At 38.3% G+C, this 26,254-nt stretch overlaps 1 protein-coding gene across 2 annotated transcripts in view; it reads right to left on the reverse strand.

Moving 5' to 3' along the window:
• Positions 1-715: 715 nt before the first annotated feature.
• The window catches only part of PLPPR4 (phospholipid phosphatase related 4), a 29,774-nt gene continuing 4,235 nt past the window's right edge, over positions 716-26,254 (reverse strand). The window contains exons 2-7 of one of the 2 annotated variants that reach the window (XM_050901095.1): positions 15,566-15,751; positions 12,870-12,999; positions 10,944-11,139; positions 5,954-6,011; positions 4,492-4,665; positions 716-2,479 (exon numbers count right to left, since the gene is read on the reverse strand). In XM_050901095.1, coding sequence (XP_050757052.1) covers positions 1,142-2,479; positions 4,492-4,665; positions 5,954-6,011; positions 10,944-11,139; positions 12,870-12,999; positions 15,566-15,751 — 2,082 coding nt within the window. In that variant the 3' untranslated portion in view covers positions 716-1,141. The remainder of the gene's footprint in view (positions 2,480-4,491; positions 4,666-5,953; positions 6,012-10,943; positions 11,140-12,869; positions 13,000-15,565; positions 15,752-26,254) is intronic. The other variant, XM_050901096.1, reaches the window with a different exon arrangement.

Here is a 26,254-nt window from a genome sequence, read left to right on the forward strand (position 1 = left end):
ATCCCCTAAATGATGGTGACTGGGGTGAAACTTGTGATTGTTCTTGTGGCATACTAAGCAAGTGAGGTGAATGACTGCTTCTAAATGTGAGCTATGATATTAATTACTGTCTCCTTGGAAGCTGGTCAGGAAAATGGCCGTTTATTTTTATTTACTCATGGTTCACCTTTCACATTTGTACATCTTGCAGTTATTGGTGTCCTGCATTATATGGTTAAAAACTAATAGAAAAAATGGAAGGGTTGCTGAAGGACGGAATAAGAGGTTTAAAAATGGAAAATCTGAATTACTTGTAGTACTTTAAAAGACCCCTTAAAAAACATAATTTAAAACAATTCTACAAGTTAGCCCACTAAGAAGCAGCCTCTTCATTAGTAGCACCTGTTCTTAAACAAAAGTTGAGCAGTAGCAGCAAAACTATTCAAAATAGATAGTTATTCCATTTTAATGGAATGTCACCCACACATTTTTTGTTGCAGTAGACATCTTAAAGAACTACACAAAACCTTTGCAATCTTTGAATGTGACAGATCCACTATAACAAAGCTGTAAATATTTCCTACGCTAAATGAATGCAGCCAGCATCATCATAGTATTAGCAATATTACTTTTAAAGTAACTGCACGTCAATATGTCATGTGTTTGTAGAGTCTAATAAGTATGCAATTTTTCAAAACATGTAAAGTTATCATCAGCACCATCCTGTATTAAAGATTTGGTGCAAATTCTGCAAAGGTGAATATATACCACTGATACAGCCTTTGCTATGAAAAATTCAGTCAATTTTGGACACAAACATAATTAAAATTAAAAGTTGGCACATTCAGGAAATAAAGTGTCTGTGTTCAAGACCATTGTTTTGACTGACATCATCACCCTCAGATAAATGTTTTGAGTCTGAAGAAACAAGTTGCATGAAAATGTTTCACATTAGTTAGGTTCTGGCATTGTGCTTTTCCCCCCACCACATGCTCTCCACAGGCTCATGCACATAGCACATCAGCAGTGTTCAACAACAGTTGGGTTGCTGGTCAATAATTTGGCACATCAAAGGTAAATATCACCTCAAAACAAAGAGAGCAGAACCTGTGTCAAGATGTGTTTATTTTGTGGTGGTATGGACCAGCTGATATGTCTCCTCTCATTCCTTGTATGCTCGTGTGGGGGATGTGCCTTTATAGAAGATGTTTCTGGTGTTCTCTGGACTGCTCCCTCTCTCAGGAATTAAAATGATGTTACCTTTTCTTCGAAGTGTAGAGTCCCGGCTAGAAGAAATAGACAGAGTCTCTGAGCCAATCTCACTTCCCTCCACTGGCGTGACTCTTATCGTAGTGATTCCATGATGGTGATGCTCACTGTTATCTATGTTGCTCCTTTTCCTGTCACCTGACCCATAACTGTCTTTTAAGGAGTCACAGCTCTCAGAGTCTCTGTTAAGATCATTTAGCTCATATGTCTGACGAAGGGTGACTTTTTCAGGACCTTTCCATTTCCATGACCCACTTCCTTCACCTTCTGATGGCATCTGAATTACAGGTCTGTTATTTTCTGGATGGGCCTCAACTCTGACAATGCTACTTGGCTCATGGTCTGTCAAGGTTTTATATCTGATGGCTCCTGTACAGGTGACTGTGCTTCCCTCTGAACTCTTTGGACTGCCCTGAAGCACTCCTTGCTGCTTAGACATGGCTATTACTTGCATGATTCTTGGCTGGCTATTGCTTCTACATGCAACACTCTTCTCAGCAGCTTTCAGCCATTTAGCTCTAGCTGAACTACTTTTGGGTGATGTGTTCACGTTCTCCTGAGTCTCTTCAGGAATATGCACTAGCTGGGATGAGCCAGGACGTGACTGAATAGAGACCCTTGGCCCGCCAGAAAGACCTGAGTTATTACAACCTGGTACGCTGCCAGGTTGAATTTTCAGGTATTGGCTAGTTGGGCCATGATGATCACCATTTACACCCACTCTGGAGGGTTCTGAGCTTGACCTCATTTCAATAGCCCTTGGTGGTGACTGGCCAGATTCAGTCTCTATTACTTGCAGTGACAACTTTCGACTTTCATTCTTGTTCTTCCACTGGGAAAGCAGCTGTTTGGAACGGGCAGAATCCATTGATGCGTGTATTGTTGCATTTCGTCTTGCTGGGTCTTCCAAGGATGGTGTGTTGACTCTTGGCAAAGTGTTGCTGAAAGTAACCATATTTTCCTTTCCCATTGGGCTTCGTGGTGTTATTATTTCTACATCAGCATTTGCTCTCTTGATATTGGTCAGAGACCCTGAATCTCTGTGGTTTCTATTCAGGATACTTTCTGTACGGTGAGAGACAATGCCATCACTGCTGCTACCATTTTTACCTGGCAGGATTCTGTTGGCATCTTGACTGAGGTCTGTCAAAGACCTTAGAGGTTCTCTATGAAAATTTGGGTGAAACACATTCTCATCACTTGGTAAGAAGTTCCCCACAGCATACAGGCCCTGATATTTGAACAGAAGCAGCAACAATCAGTTATGGAAAAAAGAGACATTTTAAGGTATTTTAATTGTATTCTTCTGCCTTTAAATAAATATTGAGTGACAGAATTAGTCCAGCTTAACTGACAGGGTATGCTCACTTTCCTTTCCTCACCAGTACATCCTTATTCCAAATTCTGTCCCCAATCTGGTGCATCTAGACATGTATGAAGTAGTCTCAGTACGATAACTAGGGCACATAGTTCATAGCAATAAATAGTTGAGGGAAAGATTTAGCCCCCTTCAGTTTTCTTCATTTTGTAAAGCAACAGATACAGCTGAAGAAAGAAGGTTTTATTATTAAAATAACAAAATAAATGTTTGCTGTCTTCTAGGCAAAGCTATTTTACAGCTACACTACTGTCTGCTCTGATTCACTGAATCTTGTTACAGCTTGAGTTGTTCTCTGCTCTGTGATTCTGCCCTTTCTACTGCATAATAACCGTGTAATACAATATCTACATGATAGAACAATTTATCAACTTTAAATCAATTGCTTTCCAAGCTGCGCAGAACTGTAACAAGATTTAGTTATACAACATTTTCTTATTCAGCAGACTCACTGTGAAATGCTGTCATTTTAAAAAGACTCCACTGAGAGAGAATATTCTATGAAAGGGCCAAATGCCTGACTCAATCACTTGGGTTACTTGTTCTTTACACTCCTTTCAGAGTTATCTGTAGTTTCACATTATTTCCCCTCCCCTTCCTCTTATTGGTGTGTAGTTTTCAGGGCAGATTTACTGACTACTGGGTATCCAGGACAATGTACTCTTTGATGTATGTTGTCATGCAGCAGTACATGGAGAAGACCTAACAAAGAGCGTACTTGTTTGTGGATTTCAAACATGGGAACAACAGCTCCATTTATGAGAGTCTACAACAGCTTAATAATTTGAAATAATATTCTCAACAGAGTGCCTTTCTGCTCACAGTGCAATCATAGAAACTGACTCTAGTAGCTCGTGGGGTTTCTATTAACTACCCTGGTTGCTGTTTCTTCTGCCACTGTGAAAGCCATTTTTCCCCCGGTCACCTTTGTAGACTATCTGCATCTACCTTAGATTATCTTATCACAGAAAAAAGGAGGATAGGATATGAACTTATTTTAGTATTATACTAAAATTCATCATTGACTTCTTGAGGGTCAAAAACATCTCACTGGCTGTTAGAACTCTTCTGTTCACCTGCCCACACTGGAGCAAAAATGGTGTCAGTAGAAGTTCCTGATTGCTCACAGGCACCTGGGTTGACACTGTGCTGAACACCTAGGACAGCAACAGTCATGTTGGAGACATACTGAGATGCAGCAAGCAAAAGCAAATGCTTGATGAGCTTCCTACTGACAGATACAAGCAGGCCTATCCCACATACTCCCTTACAGGACCCTTCCAAGGTGCTCCACCTGTTTTAACCCAGTACAGAGGAAAAGCATAGGAATAACCTGGCTTGGGCATCCTATTTCCCCTGCATAATTTCCCCAAGAGCTCCAAAGAATCACAAGGGTGTAATATTGCCTTTGATTTCTTGCAGGTTCAGCAATTTACTCAGCTGAGTTGCTGCATATTTGAGATCATAAAGCTAACGTTGGCAATATAAACTCAGGCTGGCAACAAATACCAACTAATCCAATATTTTTCTTGCGTTATGCTTCTAAGTGTGGAGTAGAAAAGATGAGTATCTTTAAGCATTTAATGAAGCACATAATGTTAGATCTGTTTCTGTATAGAATGCCAGATGATTATATACCACTTTGTGCACTGTTATGGCACTTTAAATTGAAATACATATTTGCTTTTTCCTGTTTATTTTTAAGGTGACTACCCCTAACATCATCATCTTCAATACATTTTGACTATATGTTTAATTATGGCATGTGACCTTGATGAAAGGTTTTCATAAAAAATACCAGTACTTTTATTACAGCCTTATCAGTTTTATTTGCTAAAACTTAACTACGTGAATATTGTATTTACCAAATAGAGAGCAATTCCTCCTCCTATGAGAAAGCCACAGTAAACATCAACTGGATGATTCTTATACTGGGTGATACGAGTCAGACCACATATAATTCCACAGATGATAAAAGCAAAGACCAAGAGTGGTTTCAGAAGTTTTGAGGAGTCTGTTAACGTAGAATTGAAGTACATCTTGAAAAAAGAAAGAAATTAAGAAGCAGTTGAAGAAACTTAAATTTACCTAAGAGGATATTAATTTCTTGCATTCAATGTTTCTTTCACACCTAGATCACTATTACACAGTAATATTGCAAGTAATCACTTTAATTCTATTTTACAGCCCTGTTAAGATTTGCTCACTTTCTGTAGGAAGATCTGAAATCACAAGGAATGGATTTCCAAAAACATAGGCAGTGTTGCTTATTGACATCAATTAGGATAAGGATTTTATGCCTAAATACTGTTCACAGTCAGAGCCTCAATGTTCTGTAAATGTGACTAAGGAGCCACCGCTTCTGAAACACAGAAGCCAGATGTCATGCCAGATGAAAGCAATAACCTGTTCTAACAAAAGCTACCACCAGATGTTTTAGAGAGGCATTTCTCAACTGGGGGCCACAATGTCAAGGAGGTCACAAAAATCAAGTGGAGGTGATTCACCAGTATTATTCCAAATTTTGACCTTCCCCTGGGCAGAATAAATATTGGCAAGCTCCCAGTACATGCACAGTTCCATTATCTAATTTGATTAACTGGTTGTTATTGTTGTTGTTGTTTTCCTCTGATTTTTTACAGCATGAGTGATGGAATTTTTTTTTTTTTTTTTTTTTTTGAACTTCAAGTAAGTGGTCACTCATACAAACATTGTAGCCCATACTAAAGAAATGTCATTGGTCAGATGTGGAAAATCAGCTGTGATCGCTGCAGCATGTCCTACAATTCCCTGCTAGTTACTGATGGTTTTTATTCACTTGCTTTGCAGTAGTGCCTTGGAGGCCTCTCGGAGTGATTGTGCCAGTTCATCCATGCTGCAATTCTATGGAGGTCAAATGAAACCACATCACATAAATGTTTGCTCCTTAATGCCTCAAGTTTAAAAGCAGCAAGTCAAGTGAAGACAGCAATAAAGAAAAGGCAGAACACATAAAGGTTAATTTGAATGGTAAGTTAAAATATCACCCTGTAAGACAGATAAGCACTGCATTTTATATGTGAATAATATGAGGCATCAATTATACTTTCACATTACACTTTTTGTTGCTTCTTAACAAAGGATGTGAAGCAGTTGAATCTTTTCTGTATTCTTAATAGAGCTGGTTTTATTTTAGCTGCTGGTAGTTTTATTTTGCTTTCAAACTGGGAGGATAAAAACTTACATCCATCCAGGATATCCAAGCAACACATCACTTTACGATATACAGCAAATTACTTTCTGACTTTTGTCTTGTATAAATGAAAATGAACAGAGTTGGTTACTCACCGAAATGTACACTGCTGCAAAGGCTGCCAGGGTGGCATGTTGAGAAGGGAATGACTTTCTGCCAAGGAAGGACACTCAAATTATGCTTCTCAGTTCAAATACACTGTGCTAGTGTTCACTTGAAAAAAACACTGGGTGGTACAGTCATTTTCAGCTTACACTTCCTAAGCAATGTATGATCGATCAGTAACACTTAATTTCTAAATTTCTTTTCTATAATCCAGAGAAAGGACCAATGCTGATGAAATGCCCTTGTTTTGAAGTAAATATTTAGCATGAAATTCTTTTTGTGTACTAAGAAAAGTGTGTGTACTAAGAGAACAGTGGGAACAAGCTAAAGACTGAATGCTTGATTGAGAGAAATATCTATACATTTATTTCTATAAATAAATTTCCATAATAACTTTTCAGTAAGTACCTAATTATACAACTTAATGCATGCACCTTGATCTTATGATTATTCTCACTGACTTCACTTGGACTCTTTTCAAAGTAAGGACTCATACACTTTGATAATCAAGCCCTAACTTCAGCAACTGAATTCATCATCTTCGTGCCCCTGCTTTGTTGCTCTAATAATGGGATGATGACAGGGTGACATTCTTCTCAGAGAGAGGCAAACTACATCTTTATTTGCTATGTCTTCAGGTTTATTTTTTAAATTTCAGCACTTGATAACATGATAGGAGTGAATGGAGCACAAGAACATGGAGAGGGCATTTTAAGAGTTACCAGGCCCATTCCTAAACCCCAGAATAAGAGGGTAAATGAAAATATGTCCAAACTGTGTGAGACACTAGGCAGTATCAAGTTTATTCTTGAAATTGCTGAGGGCCTTGGGCTCCCATTGAAAACCTGGGGACTTGCATGATGTGGATGGGGACTTGCATGATGTGGATGGGGACTTGCATGATGTGGACTGGGCCTTGAGTCAGAAACTACAGATACGAAAATTAAAAGTGACAGCTTAGCTTCTACTTCTCTGACCAAGAAAAGGAGGTTTTGTGTAAGTAGCAGCTACACAGAACCATCAGAGGAGGCCCTCTAACATTTTAACATTATTCTTCTTATAGATCCATTTCAATCCTCTAAAAACAACAAAAGAAAAGTGATGGGAACATTAAGGAGAGATTTTTACACAGTAGAGGGAAAAACTTAGCTGGAGGTGGATTCAGTAACACCTGTTCTATGGCAGACATCTAGTTCATAGCTTGTAGAAGCCCTAAAAACTTTTATGACCTCTGAGCTCTAGAAGCCAGTAAGATGCAGTGAAGATGTATAGCAGTTCACATCTGTACATTTATCTCCCTAAAATGGCATGGACACATAATGTAATGTGCTGGCTGTCTTGGTGAAGAAGGGTATGTCTGTCTTGCAGCCACAGCAGCCACTTTTTTACCTGAGAAAGCTCAGCTTGGGATAAATACTTGAACAAATCATTCAGCTTTGCAGATGGGTCTTGCCACCCTCACTGGGCTCCATGTATAGCCATTTTCCTAGCAGCACCTGAGTTAGCTAGCTTAAAATAGCAAAGACTGAAACATAGTCCTTTACCTTTAGACAGACATTTTTCTGCAAAGCAGCAGAGTCTACTTTCTAAATTTCTTTCCTATGCATTTTGCTTTGTCTGTTCTAAATAATTAATTGGCAATTAAATCTGTGCATGTAGTTCAGTGTGAATGCTACACTGCTGACCTGAATTTGAGCCCATGGCTCCAGCAGGTTCATGACTCTGGCCAAGATGAAATCAGCATGATTCCTTTTTTGTTTCTAAAGACAGACCTAAATTCTTCTTCTTTTCTTTCTTCTTTTTTTTTTCCCCTCTGAACAAACCTTTCACAAATAGTATCCCTGGGGAACAAGTTCAGGGTTGAGGACAGGAGCATAAAGACATGAAAAAAAATGTAAATGTTTATAATGGTTAATCGAGTCTTTTACCCTGTGCAGGTTTTAGTGGAAGCATAAATCTACTTACAGTCTCTGTGGAGCTAATGTGTAGATTTGATTCTATGAGCTTTAGTACCACTCAGAACTTAACCTTAATTTGATGGCATTTTTATAGTATATAAGGTGTGTCACTATGCTACAGTCAATTTTCTCTTTATTCTATTTCCTATTCATATGCTTTCAGGGCAAGCACAGCATGTTACAGACTAAATGCACTCTGTAGTCTCTCATGGTGACACTGCTTTTGTTCCTCTATTTGTTACCTTTTAATCTAAAATGAAAATAATTCAAGCTAAAAATATGTAGCCTTTTTGTATGGCTCTATTGAAAAGGTGAACAAAGGTAACAAAGAAAACATGTCCTGAACTCGGATGACAGTGTATCACTCTAAATGCTCATGCACGAGGATGTGTAGAGGGGGAACAACAATGAGAGAGAGTCATGCTGAGAGAGAGAGTCATACTGAGTCAGAACATCAGAAATGATAGAGGCTAGAGAACTCACTGGAGATCTGAACAGAAATGACTGAAAAGGCTCTTTCAAGATAAATAGAGGAAAAGATGGACAAAGTAAACCACTGGATATCTGGGGATGTTGGAGAAAATTATTTCATATAATCAGCTGGATAATTATGTGTTCTTCTCCATACTTTTCATAGGGGAGTCTAGAGGCAAATTTCTGGAGCCAAAGTTTCTGGGAAGTACAAACAAAAAATGAAGGCCATTAGCAATCTCAGAAGAACAAGTCCCTTACTAGCTGAAATTATTGAAGTCAAATTAACCTCCTGGGCTGGAGAAGTTATACCATAACTCCTATAGTAGATGACTGCAGGAAGTATTGAACCAGTAGCAAGTGCTGATCACTTTGGTAAAGTTGAGACAGGCATAAGGAAGCAACAATTTAATAAAGGAAAAATGCAATAAAATTGAATTAAGGAGAAGCTGAGGGCGGTGCCAGAATATTATAGATCACCAAATGTATCTTCTATGACGGGAATAAATTTGAGATATCAATATATGGTCATCTTCCTAAAGAAACAGAAACACACAAAAACTGCTTAGTCTTAAATATGTTACAACTAATTTTGCTGTTTTTTGGAAGTGATGATATTTAAACCTAGGAGTGATCAGAGTTTTTGGAATGGCTACAAGCAGTCAATTCAGAGCAGTAGGCATCATATTTGAGATGATAATGAAATGAATGAGATGTAATCATGAAAATTTTTCTGCCTGCTCACGTGTAAAGCTACACTGTTCCCTGGGACACCATGTAGGTGCAAGACACTGCTTGCAGGCATCAGGCTTCAATGGCAGTATCCCAGTAACAGCAAATGGTTATGGGAAAAGAGACAGTGAGGTGAAGGCTGATACAGTAATTCTGGTTATGGCTTTCACCAAAATTATTGTCACCAAATTATTTGGGCCAAATAGAGCTACAGTCCTTCATTTCAGCTCCAGATCATGCCCACATATATAAATTGAAAAGATATGGCAAATTAATCAATGGTAATTATGAGCCTTAGCCCATTAGACATATTTAAGACCAAATAAATCAAATAATTGAGGGTCTTTAAACATCAGTGAAATTGGTTTGTCCTAGTGAAAGGAGACAGATTACGAGATTTGCTGGAAGATACTTACGAAGTGAATGATTTCATGATTCCCGTGTGTCAACCATTGAAATAAATGGAAAAGCAAACAAACTGGGGGAGAAATGCCTTAATATATAGACAGAACATTTTAATAAAATCCATGTGACAAAAATGTAATGCCATAAGGCATAAAGTTAAAACAGAAGCTAGCATCTGGGGCTGCTTACAGAACAAGAAAGGAGTGCAAAGCTTTAGTGAAGTGGATGTGACAGAAGTAACACAGCTTCATGTCTACTAATCAGGTACACAGAGAAATTATGCAGCTGAGTCAGAGACAGACATTGTAGTCATTTCAAGCATTCTATAATTTTACCGTAACTTTTTTGGAGAGCAGGAGACTTAAAAAAAGCACCAAAATTTTGAAGAACTGCAAAACATTCAAACATTCAATGACTAACAGGCAATAAAAGGTTAACCTGGTGTGGAAAAGATATGGAAGACTACTATTGTAGTCAGTGAAGAGCTTCACGATTTCTCAGTAGTGTAGCGCTTATATTAGGACACTTCGTACTAATGGATTCCTTAAACTAACAAGTAGCAGATGTATTGGAACGGTACAACTTACTGACTTATACCTTCAGATTCCTTGTTTAAATCTATGACCTGTCATCAGGAATTGAATTATCACTATTTTATCACATCAAGCTTGTTTAAAATAAGATATATAGTCTGGTTTATATCTCAACTTGACTGATATGCATGTCCAAAACCTGCTATTATAAACAATATTAATTTATCTCCTGGCTATCTAAGTAGGGAGGCTAAAGACTAAATGATCAAGGAGGACAAACCACCAGTTAGAAATACCATGAGAGAAAAGGCATGTGTTTGGGAACACACAGATTTGCACTGTTGTGGTCTTTCCTCTAATAAAGGGATTTTTTCAATACTGTCAACATAAAAAACTTAATCAACCAGAGACACAGAAAACAAATAAACTTCTCCAACAAATCCCAAAACCAAGCCTCACAAACTAAGACCAAAATGCCAGAACAGTGATGTATGTTATACGGAGGTCTCAGATAAAGTACTTGGGTGACTTCTTCCCCTGCCTGTTATGGGGAACTTACCCAGATCCCACTGGGAAAAGCAGTAGAAGATATACACATTAATAATTGTATAGGAAATTCCCTCCTTTGAAGGAGGGAAAATAACTAGCTTCTAACGACTGTGCTTCGGAATCTGACAGTCTTCCAAAGCCCACTGTTGGCCTAATATCTTTATACAGAAAATTGAACATCACTAAAAAGAGACTTATGCTCTCACCTTTGTTATAAAAAACCTGACAAAACTCATTCAGACTTTAACTAGAAAAAAAATCTTGAAACTGGGACAGAAAATAAAAAATAAAATTAAGACTTAAAAATGTACACAGTGAAGGATAGAACCAACCTTCCAGCATTGATAATATTGAGATCAGCTCCTGAGCAAATATCTTCCACAACATATGAATTCTCTGAGCAGGATACATTTAAGGATGTATAGTTAGGCTTGCAAACAGTCAGGAAATATGGTGCCTGATATCCTGTTGATAGCTGTATAATATCAGTAACAAGAGCAGTAGAACAAAGACCAAACACATGAACACCTAGGAAAGAAATCGATAGAGTTTAACTTTATTATATGCATAAATTAGATTAATTTATTGTGACAAAATACATTCAATGGAATTCTGGTGGCTTGTGTCATTGGACTTGAGAGAATTTAACTGAAGAATAAGATGTATTTTTTTAATGAAAGCTTATTTCAAAGTTGAATTCTTTAATGTAAAAACTTAAGATTATTTAGGCTTGTTTTCTTCCTGTTGATACTTAACATTTCATTTTGATGGCTTGATGTCCTCCAACATCTTTTCATAATAGTGAACTACACTGGAGCTGCTTCAATTTGGAAAGCAGTTTTCTGAACTGACCAAAAGACAGCCAACTATTTGAGGAGAGCATATGTGCTCATCCAGTCCTTGGACTTGCCCACTGGGATACAGGCTTTTAATAACACGGACAGCTGCCCGTTAGATCACTGCTCTGAGGACCTGTTCTCTTTTTACCACCAGAGACTCATCAGCTGGCAATAACTTTGGCTACCTTCCCATCTCTGATATTTCTTGAGTACCAAGTCCTTGCCACAAGTCCAAATATTTAAGTCTTTTTGGTCATTGATCAATGTTTCTGTCTGATTAATAATGCCAAATTCACAAGGCAGTTGAAGTAAATGCAATTGTTTTACTGAGCATTTTCAACTGCTTTTCCCCTAAAGATTTACCGCTAATTCCCTACTCGTATTCATATAAATAAATTTATTTTTCATCTTAAAATTGAAAGAAAGCTAACATCATTAAAATATGAAAGAAACTGCAAATTCAGAGTAGGAATCAAGAATGAAATTCATGCATCTTTGAGCTTGTCTTTTTTGGTGATGGAATGGGATGCCGTACAGGAGGAGGAGTGGAGAGCATGAGGTATCTTTACAGTCCTCCTTGCTGATGTTGTAATCTACCATCCCCTCTGCTCACTTCCTCGCTGCTGCTCTTAAGAGGATGCTTTACTGGTCATAGAATGTAACCTCTCCTGTCATTACCTCCCTGCTTGCCAGACTACAGAAACCTAGTGTATAGTCCTACCAGGTTTTCAGTCTGCTGTTCTGCAGGTTGTCTTTGCCTAGGCTGCCCTCTCTAATGAAAGATTTCTGGAACACAGAAAACCTTTCCTTTAGCCACTCATTGGTAGAGGAAATGAACTGTAAGAAGGGGAACAAAGTCCGGTTGCCTTTTCAAGTTCAGTTTTCATAAATGACAATTAAAACAAAGTAAAATAAAACAATTCAACACGTTCCCCTCTATCCTTAGGTTTCCAGATTCTAGCCCTTTTTCAAGAGGTAGATAAACACATCCCAGAAAAAGAATGTCAAATCTACTGAGAGTTTCTGACAAGTTTTTACTGTCATGCTGAATACTGTGTCAGGTGGGTTGAATCTTTATGATGCACTGAAGACAGGCAGGGGAAACCACACACTGAAACCATTAAAAGGAAGCCAGCTCAAGGTGGGCAGAGAAGGAAAAACAAATTATTCTTTTAGAAACACTGACAATAGTACAGGAGAGGAAAGGGAAAACGGAGAGTGTAGAGGCTGCATTACTGAATATAGGGCTGCTCTGTCACTCCATTTGACAGTTTCTTCTTGCATTTTCTGGCAGAAGAAGATCTGTGCCAGTGACAGCCCTGCACTGTTCTGAAAGGCTGTTTCAGAGAAGGAAACCTGCATGGTGAAAACTGAATGTGTATGGAAAGCTCTTCTTTGTGACTAACATTTGAAACCCACCAACAAATCTGACAGCTCTTCTAAGAAAAGAATTGAAGTTGCATCCTCCTGCATTAATATTGGCCTCTGTTCCAATCCCATTTCTTCTTTTGGACAGGCAACAGTAGAGAATTCCTTCTCCTATCATTATCTGTAATGACAAAGGAGCCGTTAAATTAAATGTAGCAGTTACTCAGAAGACACTGATTGAATTTAAAGAGCTGAAATATGACTATACCACAACTAATGTCATCCACTGACATGTACTTGCCTTTAAAAGATTTGTATCAATATGTAAACATTCAGTAATGCAACTTAGCCTGAGTGAGGGCAGGCAAGAAGGTGGCACTGAAATTAAATGCAAGTGGCATACAGTATACAGTGTTCAGTGGAATCGAGGTCTTGATCCACAGCTGAAATTTGATGCTTCTACAATAAAAAAGTAATAATTAGAAAATCTCGTCTCAAAATAATCCAGAGCCACTGCAATATCTTAGTGCTCCTGAGGTGGTTTTAGCACTCAGTCTTGGCCTCAAGCCTAGCAATCCCTAGCAGCTTCTAATTATGTGGCAGCCTGCTCTTTTCTATTTTTTTTAATTTGGCTTGGGTTTTAACCAGATCCACAGCAGTAGAAAAAGTTCTGTCCTTATGGTCCCTCTGAACACACCAAGCAAAACAGATTACGACTGAAGCCCTAGACAAGAGTTTATAATAGAAATAAAGAGAAGAATATAAATTAAAAATGGCGTTACTTCCTGGAAAATCCAGATCCATTTATACATTTGCAGTCTCAGGTTTTATTGTTTTCCTTGTTAAATAGTGCAACAACTTGGAAATCTGTACAGGGCTTGCATAGAGTTCAGAATAAGTGTTGGGTTGAAATATTGAAATTAATGAGGCAGTTCTCACCACTAAGAGGCGATTCACCTTGTCTATCCACAGATGCATCGAAAACTAATATATGCAATGCACAAAGCTTACAATGCAATGAGATGCTAAAGCATGTGAATTATGCTGAATCTGCTGTAATTACCAGTGAAGTTTGTGCATGCTAAGACCCCTCACCCTAGGAGAAGGGAGATACAATGGACAAGCTTAGTCTAACTCTTTTTTAGCTAAAGGTTTAATAAATTGAAATTTCCTTTCTTTGCCAGAAAAACTGAAGTAGTGAAGGTTGTCTCATTACATGCAAAAGTCAGTGGTAAGGGTTATTTAAGGAATTTTAATCAGAAGAGAACTATGGTCACTATTATCTGTCTCCATTTGATCAATTTACAGCTGAAACTTTCTGGGGAAATCAGCAGTATTTAAAACTTAAAAAACAGAGAAACTCTAATAGTTTTTAGCCAAGCTCTAGGGAATGTCTGGCACAGGGAAAAACACCAGAGAGATGGATTAGCTTGTGTGATAGAGGAGAAAATTGGGAAAAAGCAAGGCCTACGTCAAGGAAAATTCAGAGGCTAGTATTTCCAAGGAAACTAACTCTCACAGTAGAGAAGGCAGTAGGACTGAAACTGCCAGCAGTTAATTTCTCTCTTTGCGAATTGATTTCCCAAATCAATGTGATCTAATTTCCTGGTGATCTCTGTTAGAAAGCATATTGTTACCTTTAAGTAGGTTTTTAGTCAGTGGCTGATAAGGGTTTGAACCTACACTGATATGATTAAATAACTGGTCCTAACATTTCTGAATTAATAACTAGAGAGAAAATATGTCAGAGGTTCAGATTCAGTGCGCTTTGAAGCAAATGGAAGTCATGGTGCAATTCAGGTATATCTATATTCCAGACATAAAATATCCATGTTGGTAATTTCATACAAGTCCAGTTGTTCCACACTGAAGTGTCCTGTGGTTTATGAATACATATAGAAAATTTCATATATGCCACAAGCTATAAGACATATGTCAATAATACAGGTAGTAATTTTCTGTAGCACTTCAGGGCTACAGAACAGACCTAGTTAAAAGCAGTTGCTGCTCACTAATAATGAGCACAAAAACCCAAAGGAAAAAAAAAAAAAAACCATAAAGCCCCAAACCCACACAGATCCTTCTGTAATAATGGCTTAGGAAAATAAATTACATTCTGTAAAATAGTGATCAAACTGCTCATATTCTGACAGGACATTTCTGTTCTGCTGAAATCATCTCCTCCCTTTGGGTGAATGATTAAACCAGCCTCCTTTTGCCAGCTCTTAATGACTAACTCACAATTTAGAGGAGTCCCAGTGCTATTTGGGAAAGTGTAATTGATTTCACTGACACGACTGATATACCTTCTCACTAAATAAAGCTAGTTCTAACAAAAGTGGCATGTTCAGGGCTATAAATGAAAGGCTTCCATTTCCAACAAAATCTTGAATTTTTGGTGTATCTCAGAGCAGGGAGATGTCCTGTCTGTAAAAGTTCAAATATTTGTACAGCATAACAGAATGATTCAAGCTATTCTCACCCAACTGTAGATGCTGTTTCTTAACATTAATGCCCATAATCAGGATGGTGTGAATAGAAGAAGTGCTACAGGGAATGTTTTAAGGAGTGTGTCTCCTTCTGTTATAGAAGAATAAAAGACGAAGAAATAAAGAATTTAAAATCCTAAGGTAATTAGCCTGGATGACACTCTGCAGCCTAACTGAAACCAAAGGAGCTATTTTCTTTATGCCAACTGAACCTCTGTTCAAAATCTTTAGTAAGTGACAGTGGCATCTCAAACTTACCGTAATTGATGGTCCAGCAAAAACCAGACTAAGTAACATTAAGAAGGGAACAGACTCTTGTGTAGGTTCAATGTATGGCATACTCAGACTCTTGTCATAGCAATTAAATCCAGAGTGAACTGGCTTGAAGACATCAGTAAGTTCAAGAAAATAGAGGCTAACAACAGAAGATGCCAATATGGGCAACTAGAAGAGAAGAAAGCAACAAATTACTGTTTGGAAATGGAATAGCAATGCTTTTGCAAAGACAACGTAGTCTGTTAATAAATCTCTGTGATGTTTGCTATTTACATCTCACTGCTCCTTGTCATATCCATTTTACCATCTTTAAATAATTAATTCTCTAGAGATATGATACTATTCAGTTGATTTCAAATAACACTATTGTCTACCAAGCTAGTCAAAACACCCAATCCAATCTTCAGCCCACATAATTTAGCCTTTTCATCTATGAATCATTAATAGACAAACTTTGATTTTTTTTTTTTTTTTGCAAAAGGAAGTACCAGGACTGCAGTCTCCCATGCAGGGCCTCAGCATTCTGCTGTTCATCATCACCCTTTTTGGTCCTTTAGCAACTCTCTGTCATGTATTTGACTGTTTAGATCAAAGCCAGTTTGCATTAAGTTTCAAAGTAACAGTTAATGAAGAACAGTATCCAGTACTTCCCTAGAATCTAAATATGTGATAATATAGTGTTCTGCCTTCACACATTCATTTTGTAATTCTATCAAAAAAGCAATTAACTTTGGCAAGACTCAGTCTGTTTAGAACCATGATGACTATGGTCCGCAATTCTTTTATCCTCTAGCTATTTAGTGATTTTACTCTTCACAATTACTTCCAGTAATTCATCAAGAGCAAAGTTGGCCCCTCTGGGGATAAATTCACCTCAGCTTGCCACCAGCTCCTGAAAGCACAGATTCAACCAGTAAGCATCTGTGGAAGGAAGTCGTTCAAGAGAAGAAATAGCAAAAAGGCTTTTTGAAGCTATTGGTTTATAAGTGAACAGAGAGGGCAGCCCTGCCCCCAGGGTGGGCATTGGGGCACTCAGAGGTGACCATCAGCATGTGATTATTCTCTGTATCCTCTCAGTAAATGCTCAGAAATGTTTTTTGTTTGTTATTTCCCAGAGTCCTCACTGAACAAGGCAACATTAGAACAGCTGCCTGCTCCTCCACTGAGATGCAATGACTCCTTCCCTGTGTCTCTACTGCAATGAAGGTACCTATTGATAATATGATGTGCCCTGCCTATCTGCTTCCTTTCCTTTTTTTTCTTTTTAAGATGGCTATCACATTAACTTTTTCTCACTGTTAGCTGCAGCTGAAAAGTAAAAGCTTGCAACTACTAAATAGATTCACTTAGACAGATAAACTCATAAAAATCTGATAAGGGTGTATCACATCTCTTGAGAAAAAACCCCTCCTCTTTTACATCAAGCACCTCACATTATGAGAAATAAGGATTGTCCTAACATAATTTTGGGCATACTTAGATTATATTATTCTTGCAATGATCAGTACACATTTACAAAAATAATTGATTGATTAAAATCAATGTCATTCATCCCATTCTACAATGGAATAAAAAAGCAGAGGTAAAACTGGATAAATATGTGTATTGCAAAAATGATGAATAAACCCTGCTATATATGGCAGAGGGACAATGGTTTCTTGCATTAACTGGCCATTTTCAGATTTTTAAACATTGGGCTTTTAAAATGCAGACTTTTTGTGCATAAAATGTAATTCTGGGTGGTTAAAGAAAGAGGGTTCTAGCTAAATTTCACTGAAACATTTTTTAATACAACTTAGTTTTTGTTTGAAAAGAACAGCTTATCTTTGATGTGCTGAAGGACAGATTTGAAGAGGGTGAGTTGTATCTTCAAAGTGTTCTAAGCAAAATCTGCAGAAGGTGGAGAATGGAAGAATTTTGCCTGTCTGGTTATCTGTGTTCAAGTTGATTGCATTGTAATGTCGCATAATATAGAGGCTGTGATTGTGTAGAAAGGGAGGGAATGTGTATTGGCATCCCTAAGTGCTATGAGCATTACAAAAATAACCAGGCATCTAGTAAGTTTGCTTCAGTAAGTAGTGTGTGTGTATATATATAACCCAAACATATATGTATATTTGCACTCACATACTATATTACACATACATATTACGTATAGCATATAACATACACAATATGTAATCCATATTATGTGAATACATAACTATTACATAACCTGACATATAATATGTATGGAATAATTATTTACAGTGTAACTAAACTGAGTCCTGCTTCCTGCGCATCACAGGAAGAAGTCCAATTCTTTAGCTGGATGCATTATATAATACTACTTCTCACTTCCTGCTGGATGCAGTCCCTGATTGACTATAATGAAAGCATGCACAATTAGTCAACATGGGCTCGACTGTTTCTAGTCATTATACAGATGTGCAGGGATGAAAGAGGACTTCCTTAAAGTCTTCATACTCTGGGAATAATGAAGATTGTTGTGGAACTGGGTGCCTGTCTCTCCACAACTGCCTGCACCGAGACTGTGGAGCTGTTTGGGATAAGGGGCCTCCGGAGCAGAAGGCTGGCACGCTGCACATCTGCCCAGGTGTGTGGGGAGCTTGCACTGAGTCTCTGCTGCTCTTGCTGGGACACTGAAATTCTGCACAGCATTTGAACTCACACATATTGCAACTTCACTTCTGCACAGCATTTAACTCTTGAAACATTTGCAATGTCTTTTATTATTAACTATTTGAAAGTCATACCTAATGACTTAGCCAGGGTCCAGGTCCCATGGAGCAAAGCATCTTATAACAGGACACAAACGTATTCCAATGAGCTAAATGGACAAAATAGACAAAGTGCCTATTGCCCTTCTTTTCAGAAATTATGCCCTTTTATCTACATGTCCCCAAAGGTTCATTTCCTAGAATGAAAACACAGAGTAGGCAGACTCATGGAACACCTTGCACTCAGAGTTTCATCTTCATTGTGGTTTTTCCATTTCTCTAATGTCAAGAAAAGAAAAGCCTCTCCTTGAACAACAGGCTCTGCATTACCCACAAGTCCACCTCTACTTTGATTATGGTATTCTTAGGCAGGCAACTGTTTTAAATGGGCAATATATGAAGCGATATTTTATTGTGAGACACTAAAATAAAAGATGTGGATAACTTTTTTCTTTTAAACTACTGTGTGTAAGCTATAATTTTATTGTTAATTACAAAATCAAGGAATCGTAAGAATTGCATTTTACTGTCTTATGGCTTCACTACAGGACTCCCATATTATTTCTGACTGTAATTACCCATTCTGCTAAAAGAAAAGAAATAATTCTAAAGGACTATGAATCGCCAATGTAACTGCTTATAATACTAATGAATAGGTTTGTAGTCAATTTGCTATATACAGTATGTCAGATCCCACAGGACATTTTTCTTCCTATCTTTTTAAAAATACAAATATAAAATGCGTCTTCTAAAAGTCTAACATTTCTAAAAAAAAAGCAAACGTTTCTAAAATCTTCTAAACAGTATAACTGGCTATTTAATATATGAATATTTATGGAGTGTTCTGCTTAAGGCAGCAGTAGTTCTGTAATTATAGACTTCAGCTCCCAACACCTTGAAAATGTCAAATATAATTAGATGGTAGAATGTGTATTGTTTTAATTACAAAATGGAATAGGAATTTTCCTGTTCCTAATTAGAATAATAAACCCCCCAACCTCAGTTCACATATCTTGACTAATAAGTCTTTATACTCTTACTTCCTTGGTTGGCTAATGGAGAAAGATCCCTGTTTAGCTTGTAATTTAGACCTGTAAACGTAGAGTTTGACCCAAGTGGTCAAACTCTGTTTGGCTTAGAGTCTTAAAGTCAGGACCATAATCAGCACAGCTGCTGAAAAGGTTTGATTTGGGGTTTATTTACTTTTTAAAAAAAGATTTTTTTTCTTTTTCCTCCTGTTATTTTCTTAAACTGTAAGTTAAGAGCCTTTATTAAGCCATAGGACTTTGCTATTAATAATAATTAATGTTATTAATATTTAAAAAGATTTTGCTGTATTGAGCTAGGAATTGTCCAAGCATGAGAAAAAATGATCTCTGTTCCCAAGAGCTCAACAAGGATGTTAATACCTAGAGATCTTGTAAGGAGAAAAATAAAAGGTGAAAACCTCCTGTATGTTACATAGTGCAGGAGCATTCGGTAGCACAATAACTTCTCTGCACTGATGGGATATGTAACAGATCTTCCTTCTGGCCAAGAGCCACAAGACATAGATCACATACTGCAGAGAACTGAAAGAAGAGATGGCTGTGAGAGCAGTTCAGAGGTGGGAGATAACAGTTCTTCAGGTTGCCCATCACTCTTCTGTGGGATATGCTGTGATTGCTCCTGGGGCCGTTTTGGGGTGCTCCTGGTTTACTTGTGAGGATTAAGATTATCCAGGACCCACAGTGCCAGCACAATTTGTTATTGGTCATATGAAATAGCCTACGCATGGACGCCACGATGGTCCTGCCCAAAACCCACAAGTTGGCTAGCCCTTAACCACCAGGCCCAAACTTGCTGGGGCACCCCCAGGTAGATGGAAACGCTTCTGTTAAACTTCCCTATGATTAGTTTTCCATGGCTTTGAATGCATGAAAAGAGGAACCTGTAGAGCTGTAGTCCACCAAATACGTATTGTCATTGCTACTAACAAGCCACAGATTTTGTACTGGTTTTGCAAGGACTCAGGACTGGGGCTTGTCGAACATGCTTTATCTGTACTTGTCTTGACCTGCCTGGAGCTTTGTTTTTATTTGGTTTAATTGTAACAGCAGTTTTTCTAATCACCTTAGAAATTAGGCTATGCCTAATTTGTTTTACTTTCACATATCTTTGTATGGTACAACTCTGCATGATTTTTGTACCTATATCTAGTAGTTAGAAGTAGTTATTCTGTATAAAATGAGCTATTTATGACTCTAGTGTGGCGCATCCCAAATCCTTTGTCAGGAGCAGTATGATGTTGATGGTGATTCTTCCTCACTCTAGGAACCACTTGGGTTCATTTTTACGTTTGCTAATGCGCTTTTACACCTTGCTCTTTCTCTTTTGGTCTGTCTTTTCACATTACATCCCAATTTACTATATGTGGCATGGTTTACATCTGTTGAATGCTTGTTCTCTGTACTCTTTGTTACCTCTAAAATCAGTTTTGCCAGCCGCAGTTCTGCATTTCTTTATCTGACCATTGGGTGAGTTGTTTATAGCCTTGAGGTCTCCAGTACCAGCATATGCCCCATCTCTTATCCTACACCTGTAACTCCTCCACACTGCACACTCTGTAATGCAGGAATACAGGTCTAGTATGACAGCAGAGGTCTTGCAAAAGGGGCAGTGGAAGGCCAAGCCTAAGTAGGAAAATCTCATTGGAGTGGATGGAACCCTAAATAGCACAAGGTTGTCCTTTGGATAGCTCAGCATCTGGGGCACTGACTTCTGTCTCCGGCCTTCCAGCAGGCACACAACCTGTTGTTGTGAAGGCAACACTGAACTGCTTGCTCTTGAGTTAAAATGTGGGACCTTTAACTTTACTATTCCACAGGGTCTCTGCAGAGCACTAAATTTCTAATTCAAGGTGCTCCCTCCCCTTGGAGAATTTCCAAATAATCAAAGCTTCACTACAGCCACATTCTCTCTGCAAGCGTTACAGGCAAGTCAGTAACAATCAGATATTGATGGTTTCTTAAATGACACCATGGAGATAGTGGGGCTCAAACCAAAAGAAAGGCAACAAATGAGCACACACTCTGCTCCCCTCCCCGCCCCCCCCGCCCCAGTTTCTCTCTTACCTTGAAAGAATATGCAACTGGATACATACATAATTCAAAACTCTCTGGAAATGAGTAGCTTCTATAAACTCCCTTTCTCTAAAACTGTACACTGGTAGTTATACATCTAACTCTTATATTTGCCAGCACTTAACTAAGCAGAGTCCATATTTATCTTCAGGAGAATAACATCTTAAAACCCATGGGCTTTGTGAAAGTGCAACCACGGAGTGTCATATATTCAAATGTTTGAACCTGTTTTGTAGGTTGCAGTTATGTGACCTCTCTTTGCTTTGCTAAAATGCACTACAGGTGTTATCTCTTACTGTGAACTCATATCCAGATGCTGTGGTGGTGGTGTATTGGGCTGTGTTGGTGGCTACCAGCAGACACTCTTTAAATATGGGTTACAAAAGTGATTAGCCTGGGCTACAAAAGTGATTAGCCTGGGCTATACTTCAGTCAGGCTCAGTAGGGGGAAAAACGAAATGCCTCTCTTGTAATTATAGTTGAATATTGAAGTCACTGCTCAGTGTGCTGGCCGGAAAGACTGGAGTGATTTTCCTTGAGACTGGATGCAAATACAAAGGCTGTGGAATTGACTAGTTTTACCTGCCTGTATAAAAGATATGCAGAAAAGAGAGAAGCAGTATGTATGTAGCTTTCAGAGGAAGTCAAGACATGATCAGCCAGATGCAGCATAAAGATAGTATGACTAGCCCACCTGTCAAAAAGGGTTAAAGGATGCCTTATACGCTATTTGGCTCTTTCATATTTTGTAAATAATTTTTAGACTTGGATGGCCAGGAAATTCTTAGATCCTTAGGTCGTTCTGCAATCCTTCCACAGCAAGCAAGGAGTTCCTGAGCACAGGAGCTGCCTCCTGGTGTTTCTCTTGTTTTCTGGGAATCAGGGAATCTTTGTAAGCAATCAAGTAAATAAACAGGATTGCCTCAAAGAGATAGCTAATGAATACCATCGGTTACTCCTCATGGAAAAAATACCACCCAAGTACTTGGGAGAAGGATGCTCTTTAATAACTACGTTGTGTTCGCACTGCAAGGCTGTGGCATTGTGGAAGATTCTATTAAAATGTATCATAAATGTCAGACCTTGTGCCAAAGAATTCATGGTCTAAATGACAAGGCACAACAGATGGATGAGACAAAAAAGAGGGCTGTGGTGGGTTGGAGGAGGCAAGGTATTCCTATTCTTAGCCGACTACTAACAGCAATTGCAGCTTTCAACCGCCCTGGCTGTTGTCCTCTTGTACTTTGCTGTGAGATTCACAAAAGACAGGAGGAGAGAATGGAAGGAGGACAGGTCTCTCTTATCCTGACAGGAGTGAATACTGAGGTCATAACTATGATTAAACACCTTCCAGAAATAGGTCAGGAAGAAGAAATGGTATCAGCCCAAATTCTGCCATTTTCTCTTGTTTTTGAGAACCCATGGCTTCTGCTTAGCTACACCAGTGCGGTACCTTCACCCTCAGTGAGACTGCCGTGCAGGGCTGGGATTAAGACCAAGCACAAGCTCAAATGCATTGCAAACTGAGCTGTCATGAGGACTTTTGAGAGAGAGTACTAAGCACAGGATGACTGTAGAGCAGGGGACTTGCTTGACCTAAAAGTTAGGTATGTAGATTTTTCTATGTTCTAAACTTAATCCTTAAATGCCTCAGGCTTATAAGAGAAGGCATTCAGGCTTTTCAGAAGTCTAAAATTTGCATCTGTATAAAGGCTTTTTGCTTTTCTCTCTGAACTTGAGTTTCTGCTGCTTCTTGTCCCTTTTTTGGATGCAGGTTTCATCTTGCCCAAAGCCATAAGGAACTGGTCTTTTCTCTAAAGGATTTTTACCTCACCATTGTCTAAGTTTTGTGGAAACTAATTGCAGAGACATGATATGATGGTCTTTCTTCTCCTAGACTTAACACTATTGGATTTAATTTCAACTCTCAGTTTAATTTCAAATCCCAGGTGTCATTGAAATCTATTATCATTACCATTTTGGAAAATTAAGTTATCCTTATTTCCAGCATTGATTTTAGAGTTTAATTTAATTGTTTGGTGACTGCCAATTAGAGTCTAGCTTAAACAGTATCTTCACGCAATTCCTCAAACCTCTTGATCTTTTGCCAAATCTTAATAGAAAACCTCTCAGTATGTGTAAGACTAAAAATAGAGCTGATATATCAGTGATAAAATTCCTATTTATTTCAGAAGTCTCAAAATTATGCTGAATGCATGGTAATCCTAAAAGTGCTTATTTCTTTTTTTTTGATAAATGTATGTGAAGCAGCAATTACACAGGGAGAAACCAACAAAATAAAAATTGTTTAACAAAAATATTCTCAGGCAGGAATAACCTAAAAATACTTTTAAAATATTTCTATTTAATTAAGTATATGTGCTTAAATAGAAAGCAAATCCGTAGGCAGAAATTTTACAACACAAAAAATACCATTAATGCATTTCTTTTCAGTGTGACTTCAAACATAATTGATGACTCATTAATTATGATTACAATTAATTATGATTATTAATTAAATCAATGATTAGTTATAATTAATGAATAACTACAAACAATGAGATTTAGGATATTGCACGTACTGTTGGTTATGAAATTTCTTTTATGCTCCTGCTGCAAGGTTATGCTAAATCAAGAACAGCAACACTTCAAAAAAAGGTGGTTGTTTTCGGGTCAGAGTGTTACCAAACTTCAGCTAGAAGTTTCCTCAAAAACCCCATCTCTAGCGGACAAAGCTGCCAATCCCTACACAATACTACAATTTATTCTACTCTCTAAAACACGCTAGTTTCCATACATACAAAAAAAAACCCCACAAAACCTGTGAGTGCCAACCCTTCTCCAGTGGCTTACTCCCATGCTGTTTTGCTACTTTTGAACTCCCTTCCTACAAACTGAACTTTTAAGTGACAAGATCATCAGTCAAGATACAATGTTTGTAACAGCTCAGCTCCTGTGTACATAAGGTTCCACAAATTAATTTTGGCTGCAGAGTAACAGATTTTTAACAATTATAGAAGAAAATCACAGAGAGGGGTTATAAATTTTTGGAAGAGGTAATCATTTGGATAAATGAATCTTCTTCAATTTCTAACATATTCAGGCCTCCTTTTACTACTGGGGTATTAGGTCAGAAGGATGGAGCACGGCCTTCTTTCACTATGAACTACTCAAACTCTCCACTTGCCAAGCAAGTAGCCAAACACAGAGGGAGATCTAACATGTGGAATTTGCGTTTTTTCTCCCAGGACAGCCTTGGCACAGGCCTGACACCTCCCTTTTTGTTCCTCTTTTCTGCTTATCTTCTGCTAAAAGCTGGTAGTATGTAGGCTGTACGGCTCTTCTATAAGCACAGAAGTGATGTGGAGGATGTAACGTTGATGACTTGGCCAATGAATTATATAGCTGCTTTGAATGCACAGCAGCCTCCTCAGGCTGTGGATAGCCCCTTAATATTTTGGGGATGCTGGTCTCTAATGCACTGTTATAAACAAATCTGACATCTATCCTCTGTGAGTCAGCCACATGACAAGGTCAGCTCAATGAGCAGACTGTTAAGTGTATTTCTCCTTCTTCCCCTCCCCTTACACATGGTTGACTCTTTTGAGAGAAAAAGCAATGTATTTGGAAAGTATTATGCTACTTCCACAGTATGGGCATAATTTCATCTTCTACAGTTGGGGTTTTTTGTTGGTGTCCCCCCCCACCCCCCAAGGCTAATATAAGCATAACAGAACACCGATCTAGAGAGAAATGTGACTACACTGTGCCTCCAAGACACAGCGGTATAGTTTAACTCTTACACTACATCTAAACATCCTGTTCTTATGAAGAAAGATTTAGCCCTATAGCCCACTATCCTTCTACTCTTATTCTAATCGCTGCACTCCCTTGGCTTTTTGTGTCTCTTGCCATCACACCTATACATGACTTGCAGGGGACAAAGTGCATAATTTAAATGTGGTGGGTCATGTATGCCTGAATAGCTGAAAAAAATTCCAGATGTGACTGAGAAGTGGCCCTGAGCTACCAAGTGATGTGTACAAACATTTGATGTTTCAAACCTAGGTCTGTCAGTGTATGTTAGAAACAAGAGGAAATAAAGCATCTGGTACTGAGACATAGTGAACATTCTCTACATGCATTTACTTCAATGGAAGCTGATGACCTCCTGCGTTTTGCAGCCTGGAGTCCTACAATGATAACAGATCTTTGTGCTTTCTACTGGTGAGAATTCCAGCTCCTTTGGGGAACAAGAAAAATAAGTGGTCTTCCAGTACTGAAAGAAGTGTTTCCAAACAATCCCGGCATGATTAACTCCTGGCTGTGCTCTGGAAAATGTAGAAAAAGCAGCTACCTGTATCTGTAGGCATGCATCGTACACAAGGGTCTAGAAGACAACGTAAGGAAAAAATTTAACTGTACAAGGGACATTGTCTGAAATGTCTCCGATTTTAGGCCCTGGAAGTTAAGCAACCAACAGATGAAGGCTGTGCCACAGGAACACAATTTAGCTGGAGAATAAGTGCATCAAGTCACTCAGATTGACAACATCTTGGCCTTTTGCATTCCCACATCTCGGGCACTGGATGAAGCAATAGTGCCACAGAAGTCAAAGGCAAAATTCATAGCGACCTCTGTGAAACCAGGATTTAAACCAGGAGTTTCTGAAGTGGGATAGCATGGGTGAAGACAGTCTTTTTCCTTCACCAAGAAGAAACGTATCTATCTGTCCTGCCTTTAAAGTGTGAGCATTCTGCCAGGAAAAGAAACTATAACACCCTGGAAGTTTTCCAGATTCATATCAAAATGCGAGACATCTGTATTTC

Source organism: Gymnogyps californianus, chromosome 8 (assembly GCF_018139145.2).
Source record: "Gymnogyps californianus isolate 813 chromosome 8, ASM1813914v2, whole genome shotgun sequence".
NCBI classification, from domain to species: domain Eukaryota; kingdom Metazoa; phylum Chordata; class Aves; order Accipitriformes; family Cathartidae; genus Gymnogyps; species Gymnogyps californianus.